The 27,973-nt window shown below is 40.3% G+C and overlaps 1 protein-coding gene across 1 annotated transcript in view; it reads left to right on the plus strand.

Annotated features, from left to right (window-relative positions):
- Positions 1-26,586, plus strand: part of ppp1r3ab (protein phosphatase 1, regulatory subunit 3Ab) — a 47,261-nt gene extending 20,675 nt beyond the window's left edge. Inside the window, exons 2-4 of the mRNA XM_063057878.1 lie at positions 11,118-11,176; positions 11,283-11,404; positions 19,482-26,586. Coding sequence (XP_062913948.1) covers positions 11,118-11,176; positions 11,283-11,404; positions 19,482-22,097 — 2,797 coding nt within the window. The 3' untranslated portion in view covers positions 22,098-26,586. The remainder of the gene's footprint in view (positions 1-11,117; positions 11,177-11,282; positions 11,405-19,481) is intronic.
- Positions 26,587-27,973: the final 1,387 nt, after the last annotated feature.

A 27,973-nucleotide genomic window follows, 5' to 3' on the forward strand; every position in this document is an offset into this window, starting at 1 on the left:
TCCTTTCAATTATTGTGTTGCTTGTTTCTTTAATAAAACTTTCTTAGTTCTAGTACTCCAGACTCCAACTGAGTGATCCATTTCTGCTGGTTTGGCAACCCAGTTATGGGGTACGTAACATAAGTGGGGTTCTCGTCCGGGATTTTGAACGCTAAATTTGGGACGGAGTAAATTGATTGGGTTAAAATTCCCGAAAGAAAGAAAAGACAAACAGCAGAAATGGAGGCTGAGGAATTTATAAAGGCGCCGACCTTGGAGGCATTAGAGGATGCCAGGAAATCGGAATTGATAGCTGTGGCCAAACGGCTGAATCTTGCTAAGGTGAAGTCGGCAATGAGGAGAGAGGAGATACACAGAGCTATTGTAGAGCACCATGTATCTAAAGGTGTGTTTCCCCAAGGTGAGCTGGGGATGGTGTCTATTGAAAAACCTGCTGGAGACGCGGTACAGGTACAGCTTGAAAAACTGAGACTCGAGCACGAGTTCCGGGTACGACAGTTGGAAAGAGAAGAGAAAGAGAGAGAGAGACAGTTAGAGAGAGAAGAGAAAGAGAGGGACAGACAGTTAGAGAGAGAGGAGAAAGAGAGGCAATGGGAGCGAGAAGAGAGAGGGAAACAGAGGGAAAGGGAATTTGAGCTGGAGAAGTTAAAGGTAAGGGCCGAGCAGGGACTCGTGCTGAACCAAGGTGGAGGGTTCCGGGTGACCCAGGAGGTTAGGCTGGTTCCCCCATTTGACGATACCGACGTGGATCGGTACTTCCTCCACTTCAAAAAAGTGGCTATAAGTCAGGACAGGCCGAGGGATAAGTGGGTTGTTTTACTTCAGAGTGTACTGAAAGGGAAGGCCCAAGAAGCTTACTCAGCTTTGTCAGCGGAAGATGCCCAGAGGTATGAGGTGGTGAAAGAGGCCATCCTCAGGATTTATGAGTTGGTCCCGGAGGCATACCGGCAGAGGTTCCGGAATGCGAGGAAGCAGTGGGACCGCACGTATTTGGAGTTTGCTCGTGAGATGCAAACATATTGTGAGCGTTGGTGCGCCTCGAAAGGGGTAGAGGGGGATTATGACAGACTGCTGCAGCTGATTCTGATTGAGCAGTTTAAAGGTTGTGTCCCTGAGGGTATGAGACCCTACCTCGATGAGAAAGAGGCAGCCACGTTAGCCGCAACTGCTAAGTTAGCGGATGAGTATGCGTTGACGCGTAAAATGAAGTTTGCCTCGAGTAAAGGCTACCAGAAGGGTAGTCAGGACGGCGGGGAGAGTCCGCCGGAAAAGTCAGAAAGTAAGCCGGGGACTAGTGAAAAGGATAAGGTAGACCGGGAGCAGTCTGGTAGGAAGTCTCCTGGGGTCGTCTGTTATAATTGTGGGAAAGTCGGACACTTTGCGTCCAGGTGCTTTGCCCCAAGGAAGGAGACGGGGAAAGGAAAAGCGGAAATTTGGAATGGCTGTATCGAGCTGTTAAGCGAACCGCTAGGGAAGGACAGGTCTGAAAAAGTCCAGGAAGGGCGCGAGAGGTTTATCTCGGCCGGATTGGTGTCAGTGAAGGAGGGGTTAAAACCAGTTCCAGTGCGGATCTGGAGAGACACGGGAGCGTGTCAGTCACTAATACTGAAGAGTGTATTAGAGTTTAGCTCAGAGACCCAGACTGGGGAGGTAGAGGTCAAAGGTGTTGGAGAAGGGACAGAGTCAGTCCCTTTGCACCAGATACACTTACAGAGCAACCTGGTCTCTGGACTAGTCACGATCGGGGTGAGGTCCGAATTACCGATGAAAGACGTGGAAGTCTTGCTCGGTAATGACATCGCCGGGGGAATCGTGTTCCCAGTCGTGAGATTGACAGGTCAGCCTGCCAACAGTGAGGCCCCGCCCATGGACTCACAGGTTTATCATGGGGCTGCGGTAGTGAATTTAGCTGTGGTGGTAAATTTGGCTGAAACGTTTCCGCCAACCTTGTACGAGAAGGGGGTAGAAAATGGAAAGAAAGAGGGTAGTGAGACAAGTGGTAGTGAGGGAGCTGGGACGGACGTAGCAGTAGCCAGGAAAGAATTTGTGCAGACGCAGGAGCGAGACGAGGGGCTGATGGTTTTGGCAGAGACCGCTCTCTCTGACACAGCCTTGACAAGCTATTGTGCGGAGGAGGAAGTGCTAAGGAAGAAAGGGAAATCAAGTACAGTATCCGCAGATGAGGAGTGGGGGGTGATGCAAAAGAGTTATGGGGATGAGGTTTTTAACATGGCCCACGAGGTACCCCCCGGTGGACATTTTGCGGTGCTGGAGGAAACAGTTGGTGGAATCATGAAAGAGATTTACCGGCTGCCCAGGGGGAAAAATGTTATTGATCATGACCGACGCGAACTGAAACGGTCACCGGCTTTTGATATGCTAACAAACCTAGTCGGTGTTGGCGTGCAAATCAATGAAGCTAGGGGCCCCCTGATAAGAGGAAAAAAACATTTTGGAAAGATTAGTATGGGATCGATCAGATGGGAGAAGGCTATTGTTTTGGCCAGGTCTACTGATAAGGTCTCTCCCTTAATCCCCGAACAAAGCGAATCTTTAGAAGAAGTAATTAAACGACTTGGGCCCGTGGGTTTGATTGTCCCGAGGAAATGCAAAGAACTGGGACGTTGGGTGATGTCTGTTACAATAGGGCGGCCTAGTAAAGAACACTCATATATATTGAGTAATTCAGTGACTAAAGGGCTGATGAACACAGAGGTGTGTATTGGCAATTTAATACAGCTGTCTGAAGCCAGTTTGGTAGTGAACCTTGAAAAAAATGAATTCGGCCACACGAGGGTCACTTACCTGGGAATTGTGGTGACACAGGGGCAGCTGGCAGCGATGCAAGCTACAGTGCAGGCTATCGCTGACCTCCCAACCCCGACAGACAAGAGGGCCCTCAGAAGGCTCTTGGAGATGGTGGGGTACTGCAGGAAGTTTTGCAATAACTCTGCGGACAATACCCGTCCCCCTCCTACTAAGCCCTTGCGAGAGAAAACTGAGTCGGAATGGGACGACCCTTGTTATTGTGGTTCGGGACAAAACCAAATGAGAGGTTACATTGGTCGCAATTCATCAGTGTTTTTGGCCACTATGAAGTTTGCTGAGTTGGAGCCTGGTCTAAGGGATTATTAATAACATGTGTAAAAGGAACAGAAAATGTGATGACTGTCTGTCAAGGTGTGGACAGCTTCAAACTCGCTGTGTTAGCCAAATAGCTATTAAAGATGTATTTTTGTGTATGTATCAAATAATGTATGCATGTTTGTAATTTTTACCTCCCGGTAAAAATCCTTAAAAGGGGGGAAGTGTGACGAGAATACACATAAAAATTAAGATGTTTGCTGGCCTGGGTTAGCATCAGTGACATCAGCAAGTGGTCTGCCACCTGCCCTCAGGGGAAGGAGAGATAAGGAACAATGGAGCAGCGTCTGGAGATGTGTAATGAAGGGACGTGGGAGAGAGAGCTGTCTGGAGCGGCTCCCCCCTTTGAACCCTGAACTGTTTGAAGTGATGGACAGGCGATGCCCCAGCAGGGGGATAAAAAGGGACAGGTTCGCTAAGGCGACACACACGCCACCCGAGGTAACGAGACCCTGGAAGCGGTGCGCCTCTCACGAGTGGGTGAGAAGTATCAGACAACGACCAGGATGGAAAGGTACGATCAGCAGGAACCCGGTGTGTGTCCACCCTTGCCTGGGTGCCGGGTTCACTGCAAAGGATCGACCGCATCTGGAGGAGGGGTCACAGTCGGTGACCTCAGGTGACATCACCAAGGACCCGCCCAAAAGTTGCTTGTGAGCAATCTCGCCGGTCTGTGAGTGAAGCCGTTCTGAATGATCAGTTGTTCCTGTTCTATCTCTCTCTTCCCCCACGTTGTCCATCGCCATGGCAACGATTACTGCGAACTGAACTTTGAGTCACTTTGAAATTTGGTCATTTACCCCTAGACAACGATAGAGCTTGATTGATGCTGTTATCTTAATTCTGTGCACATGTGTGTTTATCATCGCTGAACTGTTGCATTTATTATCCTTTCGATTACTGTGTTGCTTGTTTCTTTAATAAAACTTTCTTAGTTCTAGTACTCCAGACTCCAACTGAGTGATCCATTTCTGCTGGTTTGGCAACCCAGTTACGGGGTACGTAACAAGGAATTTACTGGTTTGTAAGTAGGCATCATTGTCATCTCTCAGAAAAATGGTGGAGTCTGTAGGATATCAAGGCTGAATTGAATTAAGCAATATTACTAAAAGTAAAGCAATATTCTATATGTACAAGAAATCTGAAACAAAAGCAGAAAATCCCAGAAACACAGAGATGGTCAAGTTATATCAGTGGTGTGAGAGTCAATATTTTGGGTTAATGCTGAATACCGATGAAGGATCATTGATCTAAAATGTTAACTCTCCTTTCTCCATGAATGCTGCCTGACCAGCTTTCTTTTACTATCTATCCATTCAGTTTCTTCCTGGCATATAGGTTTGAGATTTGCACTGTGTTCCAGTCACATTAATACATATTATGTCACATACTCTCTGTAGCTTATCTTTTTCCCTCTATGAGAATTTACTTATTTCAGATCGATTTTCACATCTCTGATGGTATTGCCCTTAGTGAGCGGGAGGATATCGTCCTTGGTAATGTTAATTGTATTTGCACTTGTTTGGGAATGTCATGTCAGTTTCCACTTTATCATATCACCTTCTGAAAATCTTTTGCTGATTAGTGGATTAAATTTTGAGTCCTCAGTCTAAGTTATTGAAATTATCAGTAAGGAAAAAGAGGCATCAAAATCAAAAGGCAGTTCAGTGTCGAATATTTGTGACACTACCCATGAAGTGACTCAATTTGGAAAGTCAAATTTGGAAGCAGAATACAGGATTCATGGCATGATTCCTGGTAGTGTGGATGAACAGAAAGTCCTTAGAAGTCCATGTCCATTGATGCTACAAATTGCTGTGCAAGTTGATAGTGTTGTTAAGAAGATGTATGGTGTGATGGCTTTCATAAGTTGGGAAGGGGGATTGAGTTGAATTGCTAGGAGGTAATGTTGCAACCCTATAAAATCCTGGTTTGCCCACATTTTGTTCAATACTGTTCGTCTCATTGTAGAATGGACATGGAAGCTGTACAGAGGGTACAGAGGAGATAGAAACATAGAAACATAGAAAATAGGTGCAGGAGTAGGCCATTCGGCCCTTCGAGCCTGCACCACCATTTATTATGATCATGGCTGATCCTCCAACTCAGAACCCCGCCCCAGCCTTCCCTCCATACCCCCTGACCCCCGTAGCCACAAGGGCCATATCTAACTCCCTCTTAAATATAGCCAATGAACTGGCCTCAACTGTTTCCTGTGGCAGAGAATTCCACAGATTCACCACTCTCTGTGTGAAGAAGTTTTTCCTAATCTCGGTCCTAAAAGGCTTCCCCTCTATCCTCAAACTGTGGCCCCTCGTTCTGGACTTCCCCAACATCGGGAACAATCTTCCTGCATCTATCCTGTCCAATCCCTTTAGGATCTTATACGTTTCAATCAGATCCCCCCTCAATCTTCTAAATTCCAACGAGTACAAGCCCAGTTCATCCAGTCTTCCTTCATATGAAAGTCCTGCCATCCCAGGAATCAATCTGGTGAACCTTCTTTGTACTCCCTCTATGGCAAGGATGTCTTTCCTCAGATTAGGGGACCAAAACTGCACACAATACTCCAGGTGTGGTCTCACCAAGGCCTTGTACAACTGCAGTAGTACCTCCCTGCTCCTGTACTCAAATCCTCTCCCTATAAATGCCAGCATACCATTCGCCTTTTTCACCGCCTGCTGTACCTGCATGCCCACTTTCAATGACTGGTGTATAATGACACCCAGGTCTCGTTGCACCTCCCCTTTTCCTAATCGGCCACCATTCAGATAATAATCTGTTTTCCTATTTTTGCCACCAAAGTGGATAACTTCACATTTATCCACATTAAATTGCATCTGCCATGAATTTGCCCACTCACCCAACCTATCCAAGTCACTCTGCATCCTCTTAGCATCCTCCTCTTAACACTGCCACCCAGCTTCGTGTCATCCGCAAACTTGGAGGTGCTGCATTTAATTCCCTCATCCAAGTCATTAATATATGTTGTAAACAACTGGGGTCCCAGCACTGAGCCTTGCGGTACCCCACTAGTCACCGCCTGCCATTCTGAAAAGGTCCTGTTTATTCCCACTCTTTGCTTCCTGTCTGCTAACCAATTCTCCACCCACATCAATACCCTACCCCCAATACCGTGTGCTTTAAGTTTGCACACTAATCTCCTGTGTGGGACCTTGTCAAAAGCCTTTTGAAAATCCAAATATACCACATCCACTGGTTCTCCCCTATCCACTCTACTAGTTACATCCTCAAAAAATTCTATGAGATTCGTCAGACATGATTTTCCTTTCACAAATCCATGCTGACTTTGTCCGATCATTTCACCGCTTTCCAAATGTGCTGTTATCACATCCTTGATAACTGCCTCCAGCAGTTTCCCCACCACCGACGTTAGGCTAACCGGTCTATAATTCCCCGGTTTCTCTCTCCCTCCTTTTTTAAAAAGTGGAGTTACATTAGCCACCCTCCAATCCTCAGGAACTAGTCCAGAATCTAACGAGTTTTGAAAAATTATCACTAATGCATCCACTATTTCTTGGGCTACTTCCGTAAGCACTCTAGGATGCAGACCATCTGGCCCTGGGGATTTATCTGCCTTCAATCCCTTCAATTTACCTAACAGCACTTCCCTACTAACATGTATTTCGCTCAGTTCCTCCATCTCACTGGACCCTCTGTCCCCTACTATTTCTGGAAGATTATTTATGTCCTCCTTAGTGAAGACAGAACCAAAGTAATTATTCAATTGGTCTGCCATGTCCTTGCCCCCATAATCAAGTCACCTGTTTCTGTCTGCAGGGGACCTACATTTGTCTTTACCAGTCTTTTCCTTTTTACATATCTATAAAAGCTTTTACAGTCCGTTTTTATGTTCCCTGCCAGTTTTCTCTCATAATCTTTTTTCCCCTTCCTAATTAAGCCCTTTGTCCTCCTCTGCTGAACTCTGAATTTCTCCCAGTCCTCAGGTGAGCCACTTTCTCTGGCTAATTTGTATGCTTCTTCTTTGGAATTGATACTATCCCTAATTTCTCTTGCCAGCCACGGGTGCACTACCTTCCTTGATTTATTCTTTTGCCAAACTGGGATGAACAATTGTTGTAGTTCATCCATGCAACCTTTAAATGCTTGCCATTGCATATCCACCGTCAATCCTTTAAGTGTCATTTGCCAGTCTATCTTAGCTAATTCACGTCTCATACCTTCAAAGTTACCCCTCTTTAAGTTCAGAACCTTTGTTTCTGAATTAACTACGTCATTCTCCATCTTAATGAAGAATTCCACCATATTATGGTCACTCATACCCAAGAGGCCTCTCACAACAAGATTGCTAATTAACCCTTCCTCATTGCTCAAAACCCAGTCCAGAATAGCCTGCTCTCTAGTTGGTTCCTCGACATGTTGGTTCAAAAAACCATCCCGCATACATTCCAAGAAATCCTCTTCCTCAGCACCTTTACCAATTTGGTTCACCCAATCTACATGAAGATTGAAGTCACCCATTATAACTGCTGTTCCTTTGTTGCACACATTTCTAATTTCCTGTTTAATACCATCTCCGACCTCACTACTACTGTTAGGTGGCCTGTACACAACTCCCACCAGCGTCTTCTGCCCTTAGTGTTACGCAGCTCTACCCATATCGATTCCACATCTTCCCGGCTTATGTCCTTCCTTTCTATTGCGTTAATCTCTTCTTTAACCAGCAACGCCACCCCACCTCCCCTTCCTTCATGTCTATCCCTCTTGAATATTGAATATCCCTGAACGTTGAGCTCCCATCCCTGGTCACCCTGGAGCCATGTCTCTGTGATCCCAACTGTATCATAATCATTAATAACAATCTGCACTTTCAATTCATCCACCTTATTACGAATGCTCCTTGCATTGACACACAAAGCCTTCAGGCGCTCTTTTACAACTCTCTTAGCCCTTATACAATTATGTTGAAAAGTGGCCCTTTTTAATGCTTGCCCTGGATTTGTCGGCCTGCCACTTTTACTTTTCTCCTTAGTACTACCCTCACTTTACACCCCTCTGTCTCTCTGCACTGGTTCCCATCCCCCTGTTGTGAACTAACCTCCTCACGCCTAGCCTCTTTAATTTGATTCCCACCCCCCCAACCATTCTAGTTTAAAGTCACCTCAGTAGCCCCCGCTAATCTCCATGCCAGGATATTGGTCCCCCTAGGATTCAAGTGTAACCCATCCTTTTTGTACAGGTCACGCCTGCGCCAAAAGAGGTCCCAATGATCCAAAAACTTGAATCCCTGCCCCCTGCTCCAATCCCTCAGCCACGCATTTATCCTCCACCTCATCGCATTCCTACTCTCACTGTCGCGTGGCACAGGCAGTAATCCCGAGATTACTACCTTTGCGGTCCTTTTTCTCAACTCCCTTCCTAGCTCCCTATATTCTCCTTTCAGGACCTCATCCCTTTTCCTACCTATGTCATTGGTACCTATATGTACCACGACCTCTGGCTCCTCACCCTCCCACTTCAGGATATCTTGGACACGATCAGAAATATCCCGGACCCTGGCACCAGGGAGGCAAACTACCATCCGGGTCTCTGGACTGCGTCCACAGAATCGCCTATCTGACCCCCTTACTATTGAGTCCCCTATCACAACTGCCCTCCTCTTCCTTGCCCTACCCTTCTGAGCTACAGGGCCAGACTCTGTGCCGGAGGCACGGCCACTGTCGATCTACTAGGATGTTGCCTGGATTGCAGAGCATGTCTTACGGGGATAGGCTGAGTGAGCTAGGGTTTCCCTTTTGAAGCGAAGGAGGATGTGAGATGACTTGATCAAGGTGTAGGAGATGATAAGAGGGGTAGATCAAGTGGATAGTCAAAGACCTTTTTCCAGGGTGGAATTGGCAAATACGAGGGGGCATGATTTTAAGGTAATTGGAGGAAAGTATATGGGAGATGTCAGAGGAAAATGGGTGTTGGAACACCCTGCCAGGGATGGTGGGAGAGGCAGATACATTAAGGGAATTTAAGAAACACCTAGACAGGCACTTAGGTGGAAAAATGGAGAGCTATGTAGGAGGGAAGGGTTGAATTGATCTATGAAGGTCATAAGGTCAGTACAACATGATGGGCCGAAGGGGTTGTACTGTGCTGTCCTGTTCTATATTCTGCCAAGGGAAATCTCTGTCCCAGTTAAACATAGTACTCATAATCCCCTCCTGAGATGTTCTAAAGCATGATCAAGTTTCAATCAATCGGTTCTGTCATTGTGCAAATGACAATTACACAATTGCATATTTTAGGCCAGACAGCAACTATTGAATGATTTTATAGACAAAAGAATTAACACCAGTAATCTAGTTATACATAGGTAAGAAGACTGTTGACTGTAAATGTACTTCATGTTTCTCGGAAGCTCGTCACGGTGCCTCACTGCAGTTAATTACATCTAAGTACAATGACCATAGTTAGGTAAAGGCACTGCAAATGAACACCATTTACGCACTTTACAACATCTCATCCTTCAAATGATCAGACTATTCTCAGTCCCCAAGACTGTACAAATGTATATTTGTCACTACTTACACTTTACACATTTACTTCAATGATAATTCAAAAGGGGAAAATATAAATCTATTCACTTCAGTTGGCATTGCACTGAAAATACCTATATCACTGCTAAGTGGAAGCAGCCTCTCAAAGATCAAAGCTGATACTGTGTCTCCCACATGATTTGGCTAATTGAAAGCCCATTATATTTTGACAAGCTGACTTTCAGCAAGCTTTAAAGTTAATATTGTCTCACCTGGCAATTGGTTACAGAAAATTGAAGAGACAATTGAGATTTGAGCACGGGAAAGGGTTTAACAGAAATTGAGGAAGTATGTGGATGACAGTTTATTCACATGCTGGATACATTTAATTTTAATATCATCTGCAACTATTGCAAAGCCCTGCTTGGCATTCGTGAGAGGTGGAAATAATTTCAAGTACCAGAGGTAGTCTGTCACATTGACCTCAAAGCCAATTAGACCCCTCTGCTACTTGGCATACAGTTAAAACTGCATTAAGACTTGCAAGTAGGCTGTGTATTTATACTTTCAGTGAATAGTGTATTGCATTTAAAAGGCTTTTCAAGCACAATGGATATGATTAATATTTTTTAACAGAGTCATACCCAATTTGTATTTTCTCCTTTGACCCTGTCAAAGACCCATCCATTTTCATTTGGCTGGAGGTCACTTCACATGTGGAGCAGGTCTCTGAACCAAAAAGGAGCCTACAATTGCAGTGGTAATTAGGAGGGAGATGGACTTGTGGAGCATAGCTACAATATCAACCTTGAAGAGGCAGAAGAGCTGTAAAGATGCAAAGTGGTAGCCTCTTTTCTGACTTGACAGAGGCAGCTTTTTACACTGGTAAGTACATAGTTGCCTATTTGGAGAGAGTGAGGGGCTTCTACAGGGCCATCATTCTCCACTGACAGAATGGGATATTACTGCTGGTAATGCCTATCTACAGTCAATTGGTACCAAGTAGTTCTGCAGAACATCAGCAAGAGGACAGGATGGAGGAAAGTGCACTGTGAGTTTCATCCATCTTATTTGCAAGCACTTCCACGCAATGGTAAGGAACTTGTATTGAGCAATGTTTCCAGAAGGGACAGTGAAATACACAGTGTGGTGATGGATGAGGAGGTTCGTAAGTGTGTGGGAGGTGAGTGGGTGGAGGCGCAAGGTATGTGGCAGCTGAGTGTTCATTCCTGATACCAAGTTAGTTTGTGAAGTGAAATCTAAACATCTAGACCGGGGGGTTCCCAACCTGTGGCCCACTGACCCCTCAATTAATGGTAGGAGTCCTTGGCATAAAAACAGTTGGGGAACCCTTGATCTAGACATGGCTGAACCTCATTCTGATATTAATGAATTGTCTGGTTAAACTGTATTCAAGAAACTTGATCTCATGTGGACCTCAACAGTCTTGTATTTTGTTTAAAGCAAAGAGATCCTGGAAACTTCCTGTGATGAAGGCCTCACATTCCTAACAAGCACTGAAGGTATAAGTTGCTGGATTTACATTGTACATGCCTTTCACATAATATTCCTTAAAATAATCTCCTGTACAAAGCTACTGATAATTGTTTCATGTTTGCTTAAACCCAGCACAACAGGAAAACAGAAAGATGATTTTGGAAACGAAGGCAGTAACACAATGGAATTCTGAAGGCCATTTAAATGAAAACGGAGAAGAAAAAGAAGTAAAAAGACAACAACTGGACCCACAGGTAATGAATGTTTGGTTATTTATAAACTTCATTATAATTAAATTTTACTGCTGTTTTCCTCTTTTCCCCTTTTATCCTTTACCTGAATAATGTATTGCACCTTCATCATGTTAGTTGGGAGGGAGTCGCAAATTCCTCAGTTTCTTCTGTACCCAGTCATGTGGCAAACTGGCGTGTTTCTCTTGGCATTTGGCTCGAACTATGTATTTCTTTAAAATCTACCAAAGAAGATGTCAAACAGGAGTTGAAATTCCTATTCAAATTGTACTAGTATGAAGCAAATATCTTAACTACACTATGTTTTGTGTTTGCAGTTCAGTTTTAAATAGGATGGTGTGTATGTGAAGGTTGGACACTCTGGTTCAGTCCAGATACATGAAGTGAAATCATCAATCTCTGTCAACTGCACTGCTCCTAAGTAAAATCACTTCTCTCAGTTGTAGCCCAATTTCAAACACATTTGAGTCCATTGTGGAAAATAGTCAGGCATTAAGCAGACACTCTACGACCAATTTTCTGAATGTGTACTCCTACTGGGAGCACACATTTGGAAAATTGACCTTTTTTTGATTCGAAATGAATTGGTTAATGTGGGAAATGGAAATGTCAGGCTGGCACAGTAGGCATGTGCTTTTCACGCTGCTTTAGGATTTAATGCTGAGACAGAGCATAGGGAATTATGCCTCGTAGATAAACCCTGTCAAGGGACTGCTTGGTGCTGACATTGTGTGCCACAAATTGAAAATTTCATATTCCTTAGCAACAGCCTCAGTCTCTTTTGTCAGCACAGCAATTCACCAAAATATATAATTGTAATACTGTGTGTCTTTTTTTGTAAAAAAAAAGATTTGCATTTTTTATTTAGCCTTTCATCATTTATAGTGATAACACACTCTTACAAATTTTTGGAGACTGTAACATTATTATCATATCAATAGAGCTGAGTTTCTTTCACAAATTTGACTGGTAAAATTGCCAATACATAGACATTTTCATTAAACTCCAACAATAAAAACTGCAATAAAAAACCTCAACTATACATACTTCTGTATATTGAAACTGGTCGGGCACTGTTTTGATGCTTTCTGACATTTGCTTGCAGTTTTCAGTAACAGTCTAATAGTACAGTGAATATGTACTCAAAATCCTGTGAGTCATTTCAGTACAATGTGACCAAACTTTTAATATCTTGTGAACTGTACAGCTGGCTTTTAGTGCTTCATTTAACTCTAGTTTTTATTTTCAAAGACATGTGGATAACTTTACATTTCTCATTATGAAATGTCATTTGGCTTTCATCTGCTCAGATTGCCAGGTGTTTGTTAGGTAGCTTTAAACTGTTTTGCAATCACAGAGACATACTGCTTACCAACTAATTTAGTTGGAACGCTTACAATAATCTCAGCAAGATTTTAACAATCCAGGTTGAAGACTTGATCGCTGGGTGTTTCTGCTAGTCATTTGTCACAAATTAAAACAATTATCATTGATATGTTTTCAATTATCCAGCCAATTAAGGGCAACATTGCCTGTATTAAAACAAAGCCTTATAAAAACAGGCAATGACAGATTTGAGGCACAGTAGGCAATAAAGGGATATGGAAAAGGAATGCAAGAAACTGCTGAAACTTTTCAAAATTATGAAAGAAGGAAGTAGGGGGAGAAAACAAAGCAAGAATGTATTTATGTAAAATACATCCCAAGACAAAATAATGTATTTTTATAAAGAATGGAACAGAGTTTGTTTTAATTCTGCGAGAAGTATTTAGGAGTGTTACGCTATTAACTTAACTTGAAGCATTTAAGTTCAAAGTAAATTTATTATCAAAGCATGTATATGTAACCATATACTATCCTGAGATTAATTTTCTTGCAAATAACAAAAAAAATACAATGAATCAATGAAAAACTAAACAAAATCTAAACCTGACAAGTAACCAATGTGGAAACTTTAAATTTAAGGACGACTAATCCAGAACTGGGGAGTACAAAATGAGAGTTTTGCTGACCTGATTTGAAATCTGTAAGCAAGTGAGTGAATTAGAATTAACTGTATTAAAAAAAAATCATGCTCTATTACTGTTTTTTTGAGATCTACTTCAATTCCATTTTTAAAAATATAAATGGGCTTTTTGCCTCTGTATTTACATAGGGGACGGACAAAGTGTCTGTATCTGTGAGGAAATGCAGCAGTGGGGTCACAGACCCTTAACTGATTACTGAGGAAGAGCTGTTTGTTGGCTTGAGGCAAATCAGGGTGGATAAATCCCCAGGGCCTGACAAGGGGTTCCCTTGGAACCTGTGAGAGGTTAGTGCAGAAATTGCAGGGGCCCTAGCAGAAATAGTTGAAGCATCCTTAGCCATGGGAGAGGAGCCAGAGGATTGGAGGATACCTAATAGTGTTCCATTGTTTAAAAAGGCTCTAAGAATAAACCTGGAAATTATAGGCTGGTGAACCTGACATCAGTAGTGGGAAGGTATTCTAAGGGACCAGATATATAAGTATTTGGATAGACAGAGACTGGTTAGGGATAGTCAACATAGCTTTGTCGTGTTTAAGTCATGTCTAACCAATCTTATAGAGTTTTTCAAGGAAGTTACAAAGAAAGTTGAGGAAGGCAAGGCAGTAACTGTGGTCTACGTGGCCTTTGACAAGTTCCCAGATGGGAGGTTGGTCAAGCAGGTTCAGTTGCTTGGCATTCAAGATGAGGTAGTAAATTGGATTTGCCGAAGAAGAACGAGAGTGGTTGCATATGGTTGCCTCTCTGAGTGGAAGTCTGTGATCAGTGGTGTGCCACAGGATCGGTGCTGGGTCTACATTTATTTGTCATCTACGTACATTAATGACCTGAATGACAATGTGGTAAACTGGATCAGCAGCTTTGTGAAAACACCAAGATTGGGGTGTAGTGGACAGCGAGGAAGATTGTCACAGCTCACAGTGGGATCTGAACCAGATTAAAAAATGTGAGGCACAAGTGGCATATGGAATTTGATGCAGACAAGTGTGTGGTGTTGCACTTTAGGAGGACCAACTAGGGTAGGGCTTGCATGGTAAGCAGTCAGGTACTGAGGAGTGTGGTAGATCAAAAGGATCTGGGAATACAGATCCATAGTTCCTGAAAGTGTTGTCACAGGTAGATAGGTTAATAAAGAAAGCTTTCGGCACATTGGCCTTCGTAAATCAATATAGTATAGGATATAGGAGTTGGATGTTATGTTGAAATTGTATAACATTTTGGTGAAGCCTAATTTGGAGTATTGTGTCCAGTTTTGTTTACCTACCTACAGGAAAGAGGTAAATAAGATATAAAGAGTACAGAGAAAATTTACAAGGATGTTCCCAGGACTTGAGGACCTGAGTTATATGGATAGTTTGAATAGGTTAGATCTTTATTCCCTAGATTGTTGAAGACTGAGAGGAGATTTGATAAAGGTGTACAAAATTATGAGGGGTATAGATGAAAGCAGGCTTTTTCTGCCGAGGTTGTGTGAGACTACATCTAGAGATTGTGTGAAAGGTGGAATATTTAAGTGGAAAATGAAGGGGATCATCACTCAGAGGGTGGTGAAAGTGTGGAACGTCATGCTGGCATAAGTGTTGGATGTGGGGTCAATTTCAACATTTAAGAGAAATTTGGATAGGTATATGGTTGGGAGGAGTATGGGGGGTTATGGTCTGGGTGCAGGTTGAAGGGAATAGGCAGATTAATATTTTGGCATAGACTAGATTCGCTAAAGGGCCTGTTTCAGTGCTGTAGAGTTTGATGACTCTATGACTTTCTACTCTGCCTCTGACATTCATTCTGTTGAAGTCAGTAAGCATGAATAGATACAAAACTCTGCTTCTGCAATGCTCCCTTAAAACCCCAGTGTGTCTTGCACAGTCTGATTGATAGCAAAACATTCTTATGAAATTATCAGGCTTGTCCTCTTGATGGGTAACTATTGGGAAATTCTAAGCATGGATGATCCAAATTTCAACCTACTAATGAGTTTGTATCCTTCTCACAGAACTAAATTCAAAACAATGTTCTATCAGATTTCTCTCACATTTCAGTTATTTCTTCTCAAACAAACTGGGTATTTGTGATTTCTTCCATTTCATTCCCTTACGTTTGCCCATAATGGTTTCCTCAGCTGTTCTGTTTTAAGAAGGATTGTTTGTTCCAATCTTACAAAATGATTGTAGAAGGGTGTTTGCAATTTTCATAAACCTTCCAGGTTTCTGGTGAACTAATGCTGCATCTTTATATGCAGATCCCACATAATCTGGTCTGTGATCATTAACTTTGATACGAAGCACAATCGTTACTTGTACTTGATTTTTGTGAGATAACATTCATTGTTCATCAGATGTGCTATTCAATGAAATACAGAATGCTGTCAGATTTCAGTTGCATAGTAATTCAAGATCCCCACTATGTAGAGTTCATGTAATTTGATTCCAAATAAAAATGAATAAAGTGTGTTGATTAAAGGTTTTCACTCTTATGAGTCTGTCAAATAAATGGCACATCTTATGTGAAATGGCCTTTTAAATCCTCTTTTCATATTGAAATTATAAATAATATATTAGATATGCAAATTTCTGTCTGTTTTAAATGTGACTTTCAGCTAATACTAAATAATGCAACAATTTCATTCTTTGTTTTGTGCACAATTTTAAAGTATTTGCTGCAAAACAATCAGTTAACTCGTGCCATTGTTTATTTGTCATTCATTTCACTATCATGAAAGAATACTGTATCTTAGCCTCTGTGCAATGGCAGGATTCTCACTCCTGAGTAAAAGGGTTTTTTTTTAATTTAAGTCCATTCCTGGACTTGAGCACTTAATTTCAAGTACTCCAGTGTAGTGTTCCCTGAGTTCCTTGCAGTTGGAGATCAGAAAAGACATTATATTGATGCTGCTCCTACCTTCTTGGGTGGGTTTGAAAGATCCCATGATATCAGGTGAAGAATTAATGTGGTCTTTTTTTTTTTGGCTTTAAGTTCGCCATTCCCTGTTGCCCCCAGCTTCATTCCCACAGGTCCCCACTGGGACCGTTTTACTGAGGCTCGGCTGATTACTGGCAAGACATCACTTTGATCTATTTACTGGGCTCCAGTTCCAAATTGTATCAATCACACTTACTGTCCATTTCTCTTGGGAATTAACAGGTAGTATGTGGATGAGGCTAGTGAGTTCAAGCAACCAGGGCCTGTAGGAAATAACTTCTGTACGGAGAACAATTCCTACCCATGCCATTTCCACAGGAATGTTTGGATGCAGCACCGTCAAGCAGGCTGAGCAGCCAATGACATTCTCACACTCAGCAAACCAGAATGTGAAAAGTTAATTTTAACTAGCTGTTAAACATTTGAAATAATGGTTTTAAAACAGAAAATGAAATAAAGATCAGAACCTATGTGAAACTAAATTAGAAGCTTAAGGGTCATAAGCAAACTAAAATAAAATTAAAACATATTTTAAAAAGGCTTGAAATGCACGTATCTTTTTCTTCCCTAGGGTTAGGCTTCTGCCAGGTTGCTGTTAATGCTTGGTACGCCTCACACCACACAACAGAATATAATACTGACAGGACCTTTTTGAACTGCAAAAACTTTAAGAATCACCAAAGTTTGCATCAGATCAGTAACTTCTGAAGTGATTTCTGGAAAAGTTGCAGTACTGCACGTCTTCTGGATTTTTACCTTTCAGACTCCAGACATCACTGCCCATTTCATGATACAACAATGATAATCCCCAGAAGTTTTCCGTGTTTCCTTTCAGCCAAGAAGGTGGCTAAGCAGCTCGTCATATCTATACCAGCACACAGTGCAATCCCTTCAGTCACACCCTTCCCACTGATTACCCCGCAACTTACTTTCAACATACCCGTTAACATGCCTTAATTCTCCAACCAGTTATCAAAACTGCTCTCAATACTCCTAGTGTCGTCAGACCAATGCCTCGTAAAGCGTGGAAAATGACACAACAGCTAATGTTGCATTTTAAAAATTGCCTATTTTTTAAGTCCAGAGTTAACTTGACAGAAATATGGAGACAGCTGGTGTGCCTTTGATGAGATTCACATCATTTCCTTGCAATTGAAGATTGATTTCATTTAATGTTGTGAAGAATTCTGACAAATAAGCAATGTTGTGCCTAATATTCTTGGGAGTTGATTACTGAGTGAAGCATTTGAGTTTTAAAAGAATTTTATCACAATTTCAAAAAGTGCATAAAATCGTCTGTTTCACTTTTAGAATCATGTGACTTCTGTATGCAACAGCAAGCATTCAAGCTCTTCATTATCCTCAATACAAAGCTCTTGAAATAGTTATGAATTGAGAGCAAGGGACCTGATTTTATTTACCACTGTGATAACGGTTTTTAATAATTTGTGCTTCAGATATAGGCTGTGAACAGTGAATATGTTAGGTGCAGCTTTTGTGAAGAAAGTAGTAACCCCACAATGGTGTCCTATCATTGATGGTGCCCCTACTATTGCATAAGCAAAACTGTGAGCACAATATCCTTCTCTTTGAAAGCAACCTGACATTTTGACTTCCCCTTCATATCTGTTCCTAGTCACCCGCAAATAATAACGCTTAAACCATGCTTTCACCTTTTATGAAGAGAACATAACCAAGAAGCGAAGACTCATTACCTGGTAAAGTTAACTCATCCAACTGCAGAGCAAATTCTGTCATCCAAAGTCTGTTGTACAATGTGTCTTCCACACTCTCAGACATTTCATCTATTCGTGTTTGAGCAGAGTTGTCGCTGAGCAGGATCCCTTTAATTATTTGAATTGGTTACTTAGGCAAAAATGTACCCAGAACTTCCCTTACTCCTGGTAGAATCAATTCTTTCTCCAAGTGTAAGGGACTTCCCAGATTTAGCAATAAGCAATGAAATGTTGTGTGCAGCATGAAAACCATCACTGATTTGATGTGAACTGCTGGCAAACATGCTTTCCATTTCTAAAAGGTTTCACCAAGTGACTGAAAATAAGCAAGTTTTTATTTGCTTTATCAGAGTGTGTTCTCTTTAAATGTTTAAAGAGCACGGATGGTTTCATTAACCCATTTAAAAAAAAAACCTTTTTCACACAACAGACACATTGGATGTTGTTGATTACTTGGTACTGGTACAAATCCATATTTCAGATACTCCACCCTATACTGTCTACACTTTTTTCATTTGGTTTGCTTCTGTCATTTTCATAATGGATTGACAACCACGGTCAATTGCCTATTGTTTACGTCCAACCTCAAGTGTTGCAATCAATAAAGGGGAAAGTTATGACATCATCATTACTCAGGCAAAACCTGATTCTCTGCCTGAAGGTATATAAAGTGGGGCAGCAATATCTCATTTGGGCTGTGGGCTTGAGGAAATGTGCTTAAGGTTACTGGAAAGGGCAGATTCTGAACTTTATCTCATTGAATACCATATCCTAAATCGAAGGCGTTGTGTAACTGTGTGAGTAGAGTATGGGAATTGTGTTAGTTAACAGTGTACTACTGTAGCAAATGGCAATAATGCATAGGCCGGGCCCAGAAATAACACTATCTCTTCAGTCCAGATTTCTCATGATATGCCAAAGATAGAAGTGTCACATTGCTTTTCAAAAACTATAACACACTTTGAGCAACGTCCATGAAAATGTTGGGTTCGCAAGAGATGAGGTGATTATGTCATCATTGCAATCAATTATGAGGCACTAAGGATCAAATACTTATAATGGGTAAATAATTTCTTAAATTAATCCTGTAATCCCTCAGCTGCCTCCCTTGCTACCAAGCACCCCTGCCCTGCCTCACCTGCTTCTTCAACACGACCTGACTCACCCCCTATCTTCGTATTGTCTGCAAATTTGACCACGAAACCTTCAATTCGCCATCCAAATCATTGACATTTAACGTGAAAAGAAGCAATTCATTGGTTTATTTCATGAGTTTTTATATTCAAGGCAATATTTGTGAGAACTTATTAAACATAGTGATCACTACATGTGTGCAATTATTTTTGATAAAGGCATAAGTGTATGTACGTAACCTTCCCATTGATTCATTTATCTTGGCAGATGCATCCGCCATTGCATATTTCACTGACAAACTCAAGCAGCCAAGAAGATAATTTAATGCAATTGGAAGGCTTGCACTGCAATGTCAAAGAAGAGAATGAGAAGAACTCAGCTATCATCAGCGAATCGCCAATCAGTCAGCAGAAGGACTTGGAAGAATATCATATCAACTTTGCAAGCACAAGTAACTACACTGAGAATAAGGTAAAACAAGATCGAGAATCTGAATGGGTTGGAATCTCTCCCAGTCTTGAAACTGAGGATCATGGGAGAGATATAAGTACAGCAAAAACAGCGGATAGTACAGACATTGCAACAAGCACAAATAACATAATGACCCTATCTTCAGAATTGTTTGCTATAAATGGAGCACATTCACAACAGAGAAGGAATGAAACCTTTATATCACATGGAAATGATATTTCAACTAAATCCCAGCTAGAAATTAATAGGTCCTTGGGAAACAATCCACACAACCCTTCTTCTACTGAAATGCAAGACAACTCAGTAATCATTGAGGGTGCTATAGGCAGAGTTAGTAAACTCACTACTAACACATCAAATCCTACAGACTTAGTACAAAATTCCACAGGCTCTGAAAATAAAAGTGGTGAAGATAATTACTTGATTGGTGATTCATCATTAATCAGTGCATTGGAATCTTTCCCTGTTTCTGCAGTACACACCGACACTGAACCCAAGTATGAGCCAGAGAGAATCAGTTTCTCACATAATGGATCAATCTCATCAAAGGAAAGACAAGTATTCAGTGCAAGTATAGCCGACCCAAAGGAGCTGTCCCAACGTTACAGTGAAACTGAAAACTTGAAAGCTATAAAGCTAGAAGACTTTTCCACGAAACGGTTTTCACAGAACAAGAAGGCAGAGAGTGCACAAGACCAAAATCCAGCTCACAGAACAGAGAAAATGATTCCATCTACGATACAAATTCCAGAGAATGATTCAACAGAAAAAGCTGTTGTTGATGAAGGAAAAGAGGATGAAGGAGGAGTCACACAAATTACAGAGCAGTCTACTCATGTTTTATCACGTATATTAGCTGATACAATGGTAAAGGAAGCAATTGAAGCAGCTTTGTTTGAAATTACTGGAGATGAAGGAAAAATGTTCACATGTGAATCACAAAAAACAAAGGCATTATCAAACAATTCACAACCTTCAAAACACAAAGAGACCAAAGTTTTGAGTTTCACTTCAAGGCATGGAGATCCTTCAAAAATCCATTCTATCGAAGAACAAAATACAAGAAGTTGCTCACGGCATGGTGAACACATAATGAAAACCAACACAATGCATATGCAAATAGAAGAGGCTGCATCCAATACCACTCAGAGAAACATAGAGGAAGAAACAGCTCCTGGAGTGAGTCTGCCTGCATGGACATCTCCATCAGTTTCAGAGAAAGCTGTGCATTCAGATGTGGCCAATTCAGTGAAAGTGCTTTCTGTGCTTCAGGAAAAAGCAGGATTACCTCATGAACATGCTGGGGGAAGTGAAAAAGTTCCAGGAAATATTTTTGGATTTAAAAATTGTGGATTGAACCAAATGCACACCGAGGTTGGAAAGCAGATGGCCATTAACCTTACAGATCTTACAGGAGAGGGGGGGCATTACAAGGAGAAGCGGATCAAGAATGTGAAGAGTGTAAAGGTTACACAGAACTGCAATATTTCAGAGCCCGACTACACACATAATGACAGTGTGGTGGATATAAAGGGGTCTTTAGAGCTGGCAAAAGTGGATGTTGAGAAAGAAGATACTTCAAAAATAAAGGACACTTTGTATGACAAAACAGATAAATCTGGGAAATTTACCCAGATTAATAATGTTACAGTTGTACCTCAACCAGCAATTAGAGTTGTGTGTACTCCTGACTTGACAGCAGAAGGAAAAACAGTCTACGAAATGAGTGCAGAATGTGAGAAGGCTGATGGGGATAGTTGTGAGATGGACAATGAAACTGTTGTGGAGAGGGAGAGAGAAACAGGTGATACGTTTTCTGAAGCAGTGGATTATTCTGAAAATATGGAAATGATTTATGACACTCAATGTCTCCCTACAAATAGGAGCACTAATCAACATGCAGCAAAACCTAAAGTTGGTACAAGATTAGGCTCAACCATTTACACTATAAATGAAACTAAAGGGAAGGAAAATAGAGTGCCCATACTGCCACAGAATTCTGAGCTGGATAACCAAGACAAATGTTTAGATCAAGTCAAGTTGATTACTACACCAGTTAAAGAGAATGATGGGAAGGAAACAAGCACTGAAGTTATAAATGATATCTATCCAAATTCAGAAGAGTTAAAATCTAAAGAATGTAATGAGAAACCACACAAGGCTGAGCTTGTGGATGAAGTTTCTGACAGTGATGTTGTCAGTATAGATTCACGATTAAATAGTGAGCCGTTTGCAAATGAAATTACTTTGAAAAGCACAGTATGGAAAGTTTTCTATTTTGTTTTATTTGTTGTGTTTCTTGTTACTATTTATCATTATGATTTTATAGGGTGTTTTGCACTGTACCTTTTTACATTGTATTGGTTGTATTATGAAGGTGAAGCAAACAGTGATCCTGTCAAAAAAGACTGATAAAGGAACTTGAACTTTTATTGGAAGGTGTAAGGAGAGGCAGCTGTTGTATTTTGTGAAGAACTGAAATTGGTTTTCAGAGTAGTTAATCTTATGAACACTGAGGTAACCATTTCTTTTCTGAATGCACACTTCTTTCATTTGACACATCAACAAAATTATTACCAACATTTCTAACAATGTTACAACACAGAATTAATCACATTTTCAAAATGTGTTCTTAGAATAAACAAAAAAATTATCTGCTCATTTTCAATTGTGATGCTCAATATTATCATAGGCCTCAAAAACTTCAGCAGTGAATCCAACAACTATGCTTTGGAAATGTCTTACTTACAAATGTCAAAACACTGCCTAGGAAAAGTAATCATACCTCACATTAACCTGATTTTAAAAATTGTTTGAGTGGCATCTACTTTTTATAGAAACTGCATAAAAGTTTCTTGGCATAATTAAATGACCATTTTTTTGTCTTTCACAAATGCAAAATAACACTTTAGTCAGTAATTTAAGACCAAAATTTTACTTTTGCTGTTATAAGTTTCTGTATTAGCCAGTCTAACACTAATGGATACTCTTAGTCATTAAATGTTCTTCTTATTTGAAGTTAATGGGTAGCAATATACATTGCTTTTCTAAAATGTTAAGCATTAAAGTTACCACAAATTTTAACAAAAACTTCTATTTTGTGTATGATATTTATATTTGGTGCCTTTCAATCATCATTCAAGACTGCCTAAGAGTTTGGGTTTAAGGTTTGTTCATGATATGGCCTGTGAGGTTTCCGGGTATCTGTGGAATCACAGAGTAAAGGATTTCTAGGAAAAGAGGAAGAAGATCACATCTTTTCCAAATGTATGAATCTGGATACCAGATACTACTTATAAAGAGGAGGAACAGATCAGAACTATCGCAATATTTGAGGCAATATACTGAGAAATTAGATAATTTAGAGCCATGTGTTTTTTTTTGGGCACCATGCTGTCCAATTTCTAGGAAAATAGTGAGTGAATAGTGGGCAGTTACAACACTGTTTGCAGAGTCCACAGTCCCATCATGCAGCTGCCTTGTGGTGACTGAAGAAACCTGGATAGTGATATTAAACGTGGACAGTGCTTTCCATGTTTTCAAATTCAGGCAGTAGGCCATCCAGCACAATGGTGGAAAAGCAGCCTTTCACAGGAGTTCTAAGGCCTGCTGTTCTGTTCTCCTCTTCAGTATGTGAACTCCCTTTCCCTCTCTTCTCTGTCCACCACATCCTTCTCCCATACCAGTCTCTCAACTTCCTATGCATACTACATAATGACCCACCTCAGGATGAAAAAGCCTTCTATAGTGCAAAGCAGTTTCTGTAATACAATGCATGCACTGCCTAAATACTTGAAAGTAGGAAGGCATGTTGAGAGAATGGAAAACAGAGTATCAGGGATCTTGGGATTCCTTCATTGAGTACACAGCATTAAATCTCTACAACATACCTGTTGGACATTAACAGAAGATTGCATCCATCACCATTGTTCTATTGAGTTTACAAGGGACTAATCCATACATTACACATCTAATCTACCAACCTGCCCTCACTGTACAACTCCACCTTCTCACAATAAATGTATGCAATGAGAGCATTTAAAATTGAAATGCTTCCAATACCTCCCACATCTCAATATAGGCAGGCATCGATACTATAAATCACTGCTTTCATACTCTAGTACAGCCTTTTGTTGATTGAAGAATGGAGTGTTCAGATATCAAAGCTTCAAACCAGCAAAAAATCATCATCTAATTGGCAGTGGTAGACTCTTCCCTCCTGGATGTTTCCGGGAAAAAATGATAACCTACAGCAGGCACTTCAAAGCACGGACAGAAAGGACCAATGAAATCTCAGCAAAATCCTCCAGATCCCATTGCAGGGCTGGCGAATCCGCACCAGTGTGTCCTCTCCCAGGCCACCATCTCCATCACTGAAGCTGACCGGGAGTTCTCAATGGTCAGGCAACGTCATTTGCCTACCTGACACCCAACTTGCAAAGCAGATATTGTTCTGAGTTACATCATCATTGTTGTGAAAACAAATAAAATGAATCAAGGATGTTTTCAAAGCTTTTTTAAAAAAAATGGCTAACATTCTGATCAACTTGTAAGAATCCCTGGCCCTTGACGAATACATGATGGCAATTGGAAACCTGAATCCATTTGTTAGGAGCGCATAGACGCCCAGTGTAAGTGCTGAAAACCTCCCAACCTATCCACTCAGCAGCTCCTTCAAACACATCTGCAACACATCAACTGCTTCGGAACCTGAAGCATTTTGAATATCATAACTTTGGAAGGGTCACGAGGTCCTGGAGGGGGCACAGAGTAAATTTACCAGAAGAGTTCTAGGAATGAGACTTTTCAACTGTGAAATTGACTGTAGAAACTGGTAGAAATTGACCAGAGAGGTCAAGCTGCATCTCCTTAAAGCTGTTGTGAGAAATTCATCTGCTGAAGAACTTTGTGGTTTATGGTCAACTGGGTAGGTCACTGTCCTGTCGGTTGATACTCACAGTTTTCCTCATTCTTCTTCTGTCCTCATAAACACTCAACCTGGTTCAGAAGTAACGAGCTACTTTTAGTTCTAGGCTATGTGGAATACGCTGACAAATATTAATAATAAAGTAATATGGAAGAAGACATTGGATTGTAATTGCTATGATATTATTAGATACATTAGGGGCCATCATCTTCAGTAATATGAACACCAGGCTGCCTGATCAGAATTACAAAATGAAAATAATAATCCCAATGAATGAACTTGGTTAATGTTGCCACGGTTACAGCAACAAATCCCACCTTTCACTAATACTTCTCTTAAAATGAAAACTAAAGTGCTCTTGCCTTTGCTTCCTTTTGTATAAGTGGTGAAACATAGGAAACCCTACACTAAATAATAAAGAAAGTGATCTTTTCAAGTCAGTACTGTAGATCATTTTAGGATTGTTAAATGTAATCTTTACTAGTAACTTCATATTGAACCAGAGTCACTTTTAAGTCCTGGCAACAGTGAATTGGCAGGTTTATGCAAATAAAAAGCTGAATACAGCCTAGCGTGTGAGGAATTTAAAAACAATATTTGCAGTTTGGCTATAATGATGGGTTGAAATACCACACACAATTTATGGAATTTTTAGCTACTCATGAAATAATCATTAGTTAATTTCCTTATCTGTCTAATGAAGGGCACGGTGTGTGGAAATAGTATCAATATACTTTTCAGTTGCAGAAAGATGTCACGTGATTACCCAGACACCATTCAAGTTAAGCTTTGTGACTCCAACGGACACTAGTAAAGATTCTTTGAGATTTCACTCTTTAGATCGGTCTAGATATCAGTCACACAGAGAAAACTGCATGCTATTTAAAAACCTTTCTAAAAATCTTACGTTGGTTATTGCTCCCTTGATGTTTAAACATGTGTTATGCTTTGAAAACTACACATGGAAGAAATCTAGTGAAAAATCACAGAAAAGTAAGCACCCTAATGCACACACAATGTGCTAGTACAATCCTATTTTGGCAATTTCATGTTTATGCATATATTGCTGTATGAGCATTTTTCTATATCCTGCCCTCAAGTATCTACTATGGCATATTAAATTGTCTGGATATTTATTTATATGCTGTCTTAAAAGTGAAAAATCTAAGCTACTAATTTTGTTTCCTGTGGTGATTCTGTTAGATGGTGGCAGATCCTGACCCCCTAGGCAGACGGCTTATGGTTCTCAAGTTAGATTCTTTTCTGTATCTCACACTATCCCTTCGGGATGTTTTCACAGTGTCACCCCCTTATGCTTGAATGTCATGCATTTTCATCTTAACCAGATCGTCACTGTTAGGGCCAATAAGACCCTCTCCATACTCAGTCTTTGTTGGAAAAGAACCAAGTCTACTTTATCAGTCTAATGACAGTCCTTATTAGAATGGCTGAGGCTTACATTTTCAACCAAAAAAGATATGATAAATTAATGCATGTCTCACCTTTTTTTATTAGTGAAATTAATTATATTATTATTTTCTTCAATATCTTATATCATATTGTACAAGAATTAATTACTGAGAAAAATGTGTTACTAAGTTAATTTTGGTAAACTGTTTATTAAGAATTAACAGATTTTGGCAATACTTTGAAGATCCTTGGCAATGTTTTTAACTTTCTACTTGGTTTTGATTAGCAGTTTCTGACCCCTACATTCTTTTGTAATTTTATTTATTTTGGAGCTGTGCATAAGACCAGAAAAATAGAATTAATCAACTATAAGGCACAAGGAATGACATATACAAAAGCAAAACTAATTTCTGCCAAAAATTAAAACAAATTGTGTTCTACAGTAATCTGTGAAATGTTTTTTTTTATCCCAACCAAAATTTAACCTCATTTATTGAATTCAGTTTTTCAGCATAATTTGCTGGTGAGAATTTAACAAATAACCATACAAGCCATAAAGCTCCACCCAGATAGCCACTTTTTTTTTACTTTGAACTAATAACAAATAAATGTTACAGCAAAAATATAATGGCAAAAATCATATTGGAACAATGTAGTATCAGAAAGTGAGCCACATAGGAATTGCATACTAAACAGAAAAATTTTAATATTTAAAAAATATATAGCCTTTTCTAAACCTATTTGTAACAGAGGACCATAATCTATATTTAATTTTGAATAACTGTCTGAGATCTATTTATGCTAACATTAGTTTTTGTCTTTTAGGACCTGCCAAAACTGCAATCTTTATTTTCATTACATGAACTCCAAACAACTTAGTTGATAGTTTCATAGAAAAATATATAAATAAAAGATAAAGTAGGTTATTTAAATAAGGGAAATTCAAATGATACATACAGGGATTTCGATTTAATCCCATAGTGTCTCATTATGTAGTTGCAAGTGCAGCATTTTTTAAAATGAGCCTCTCCTAAGGAACAGTCAACTATGCGACTTTCAACAGTGGTTTATCAGATTTCTTTTCCTTAAATACATTAAATTTTTGAAACAAATTATTTCAAAATGAGCACCTGACTACTTGAGATGTCTAGAATCTATGTTTGAGCTAAACGCATTTGTGGGGAGTGTCGTGGTTCAGCATTGAAAGAGTGCTGCCCTGTTGGACGTACCATCATTTGGAAGAACCATGTGCCCTCTCGGGTGGATATAAAAGAGACCATGTCACCATTTGAAGAGGAGCAGGTGAGTCCTGACATTATCCCAGTGTTATATGTGGGACTTGCTGTGTGCAAATTTTCTGTTGTATTTTATGCTTCAGAACAGCCGTTCTACTTCATAAAGTATTTAATTGACTGTAAAGTACTTTTGGACATCTTGAGGTCAGTCACATATTTTAAGATTGTAAGCCTTTTGTTTTGAATAGGACTCATTTTTCCTGAATTCATCTATAAAACATTTCTAACACAGCCAGATTCCCATATATCTCAAAATCTTTAGCATATGCAGAAAAAGGAAAAAAAAATCAGCACTGCTCAGATTATATCTGGGTGCCTATGATGATTAGATATTATTCAACAAGAATTAGAAATCTGTTCTGCCAAAGATTTGCTCCAAGCGGTTGAAACATCTCAGCCTCATACAGTCGTTTCCAGATCTTCTTGTTTATATTTAATATACTGAACTTTTTACAGAATGCCAGTGGACAATAACCTAGCATATCCTTCTGTAAAGATTTTCTCTCATAAGAATTAGGGTGTTAACTGGTTCAAATTTTTCTAAATATGTGTCAGTCATTAGCAAAAATGATAATGGTCCTTGTCTCATCTGTTCTTTAATGGCAGGAACCATTAAATTTCTAATAGGAAAGTGCTGGAACAGTACCCAGCAAACA

This window comes from Mobula hypostoma, chromosome 9, assembly GCF_963921235.1.
Source record: "Mobula hypostoma chromosome 9, sMobHyp1.1, whole genome shotgun sequence".
Classification (NCBI taxonomy): Eukaryota; Metazoa; Chordata; class Chondrichthyes; order Myliobatiformes; family Myliobatidae; genus Mobula; species Mobula hypostoma.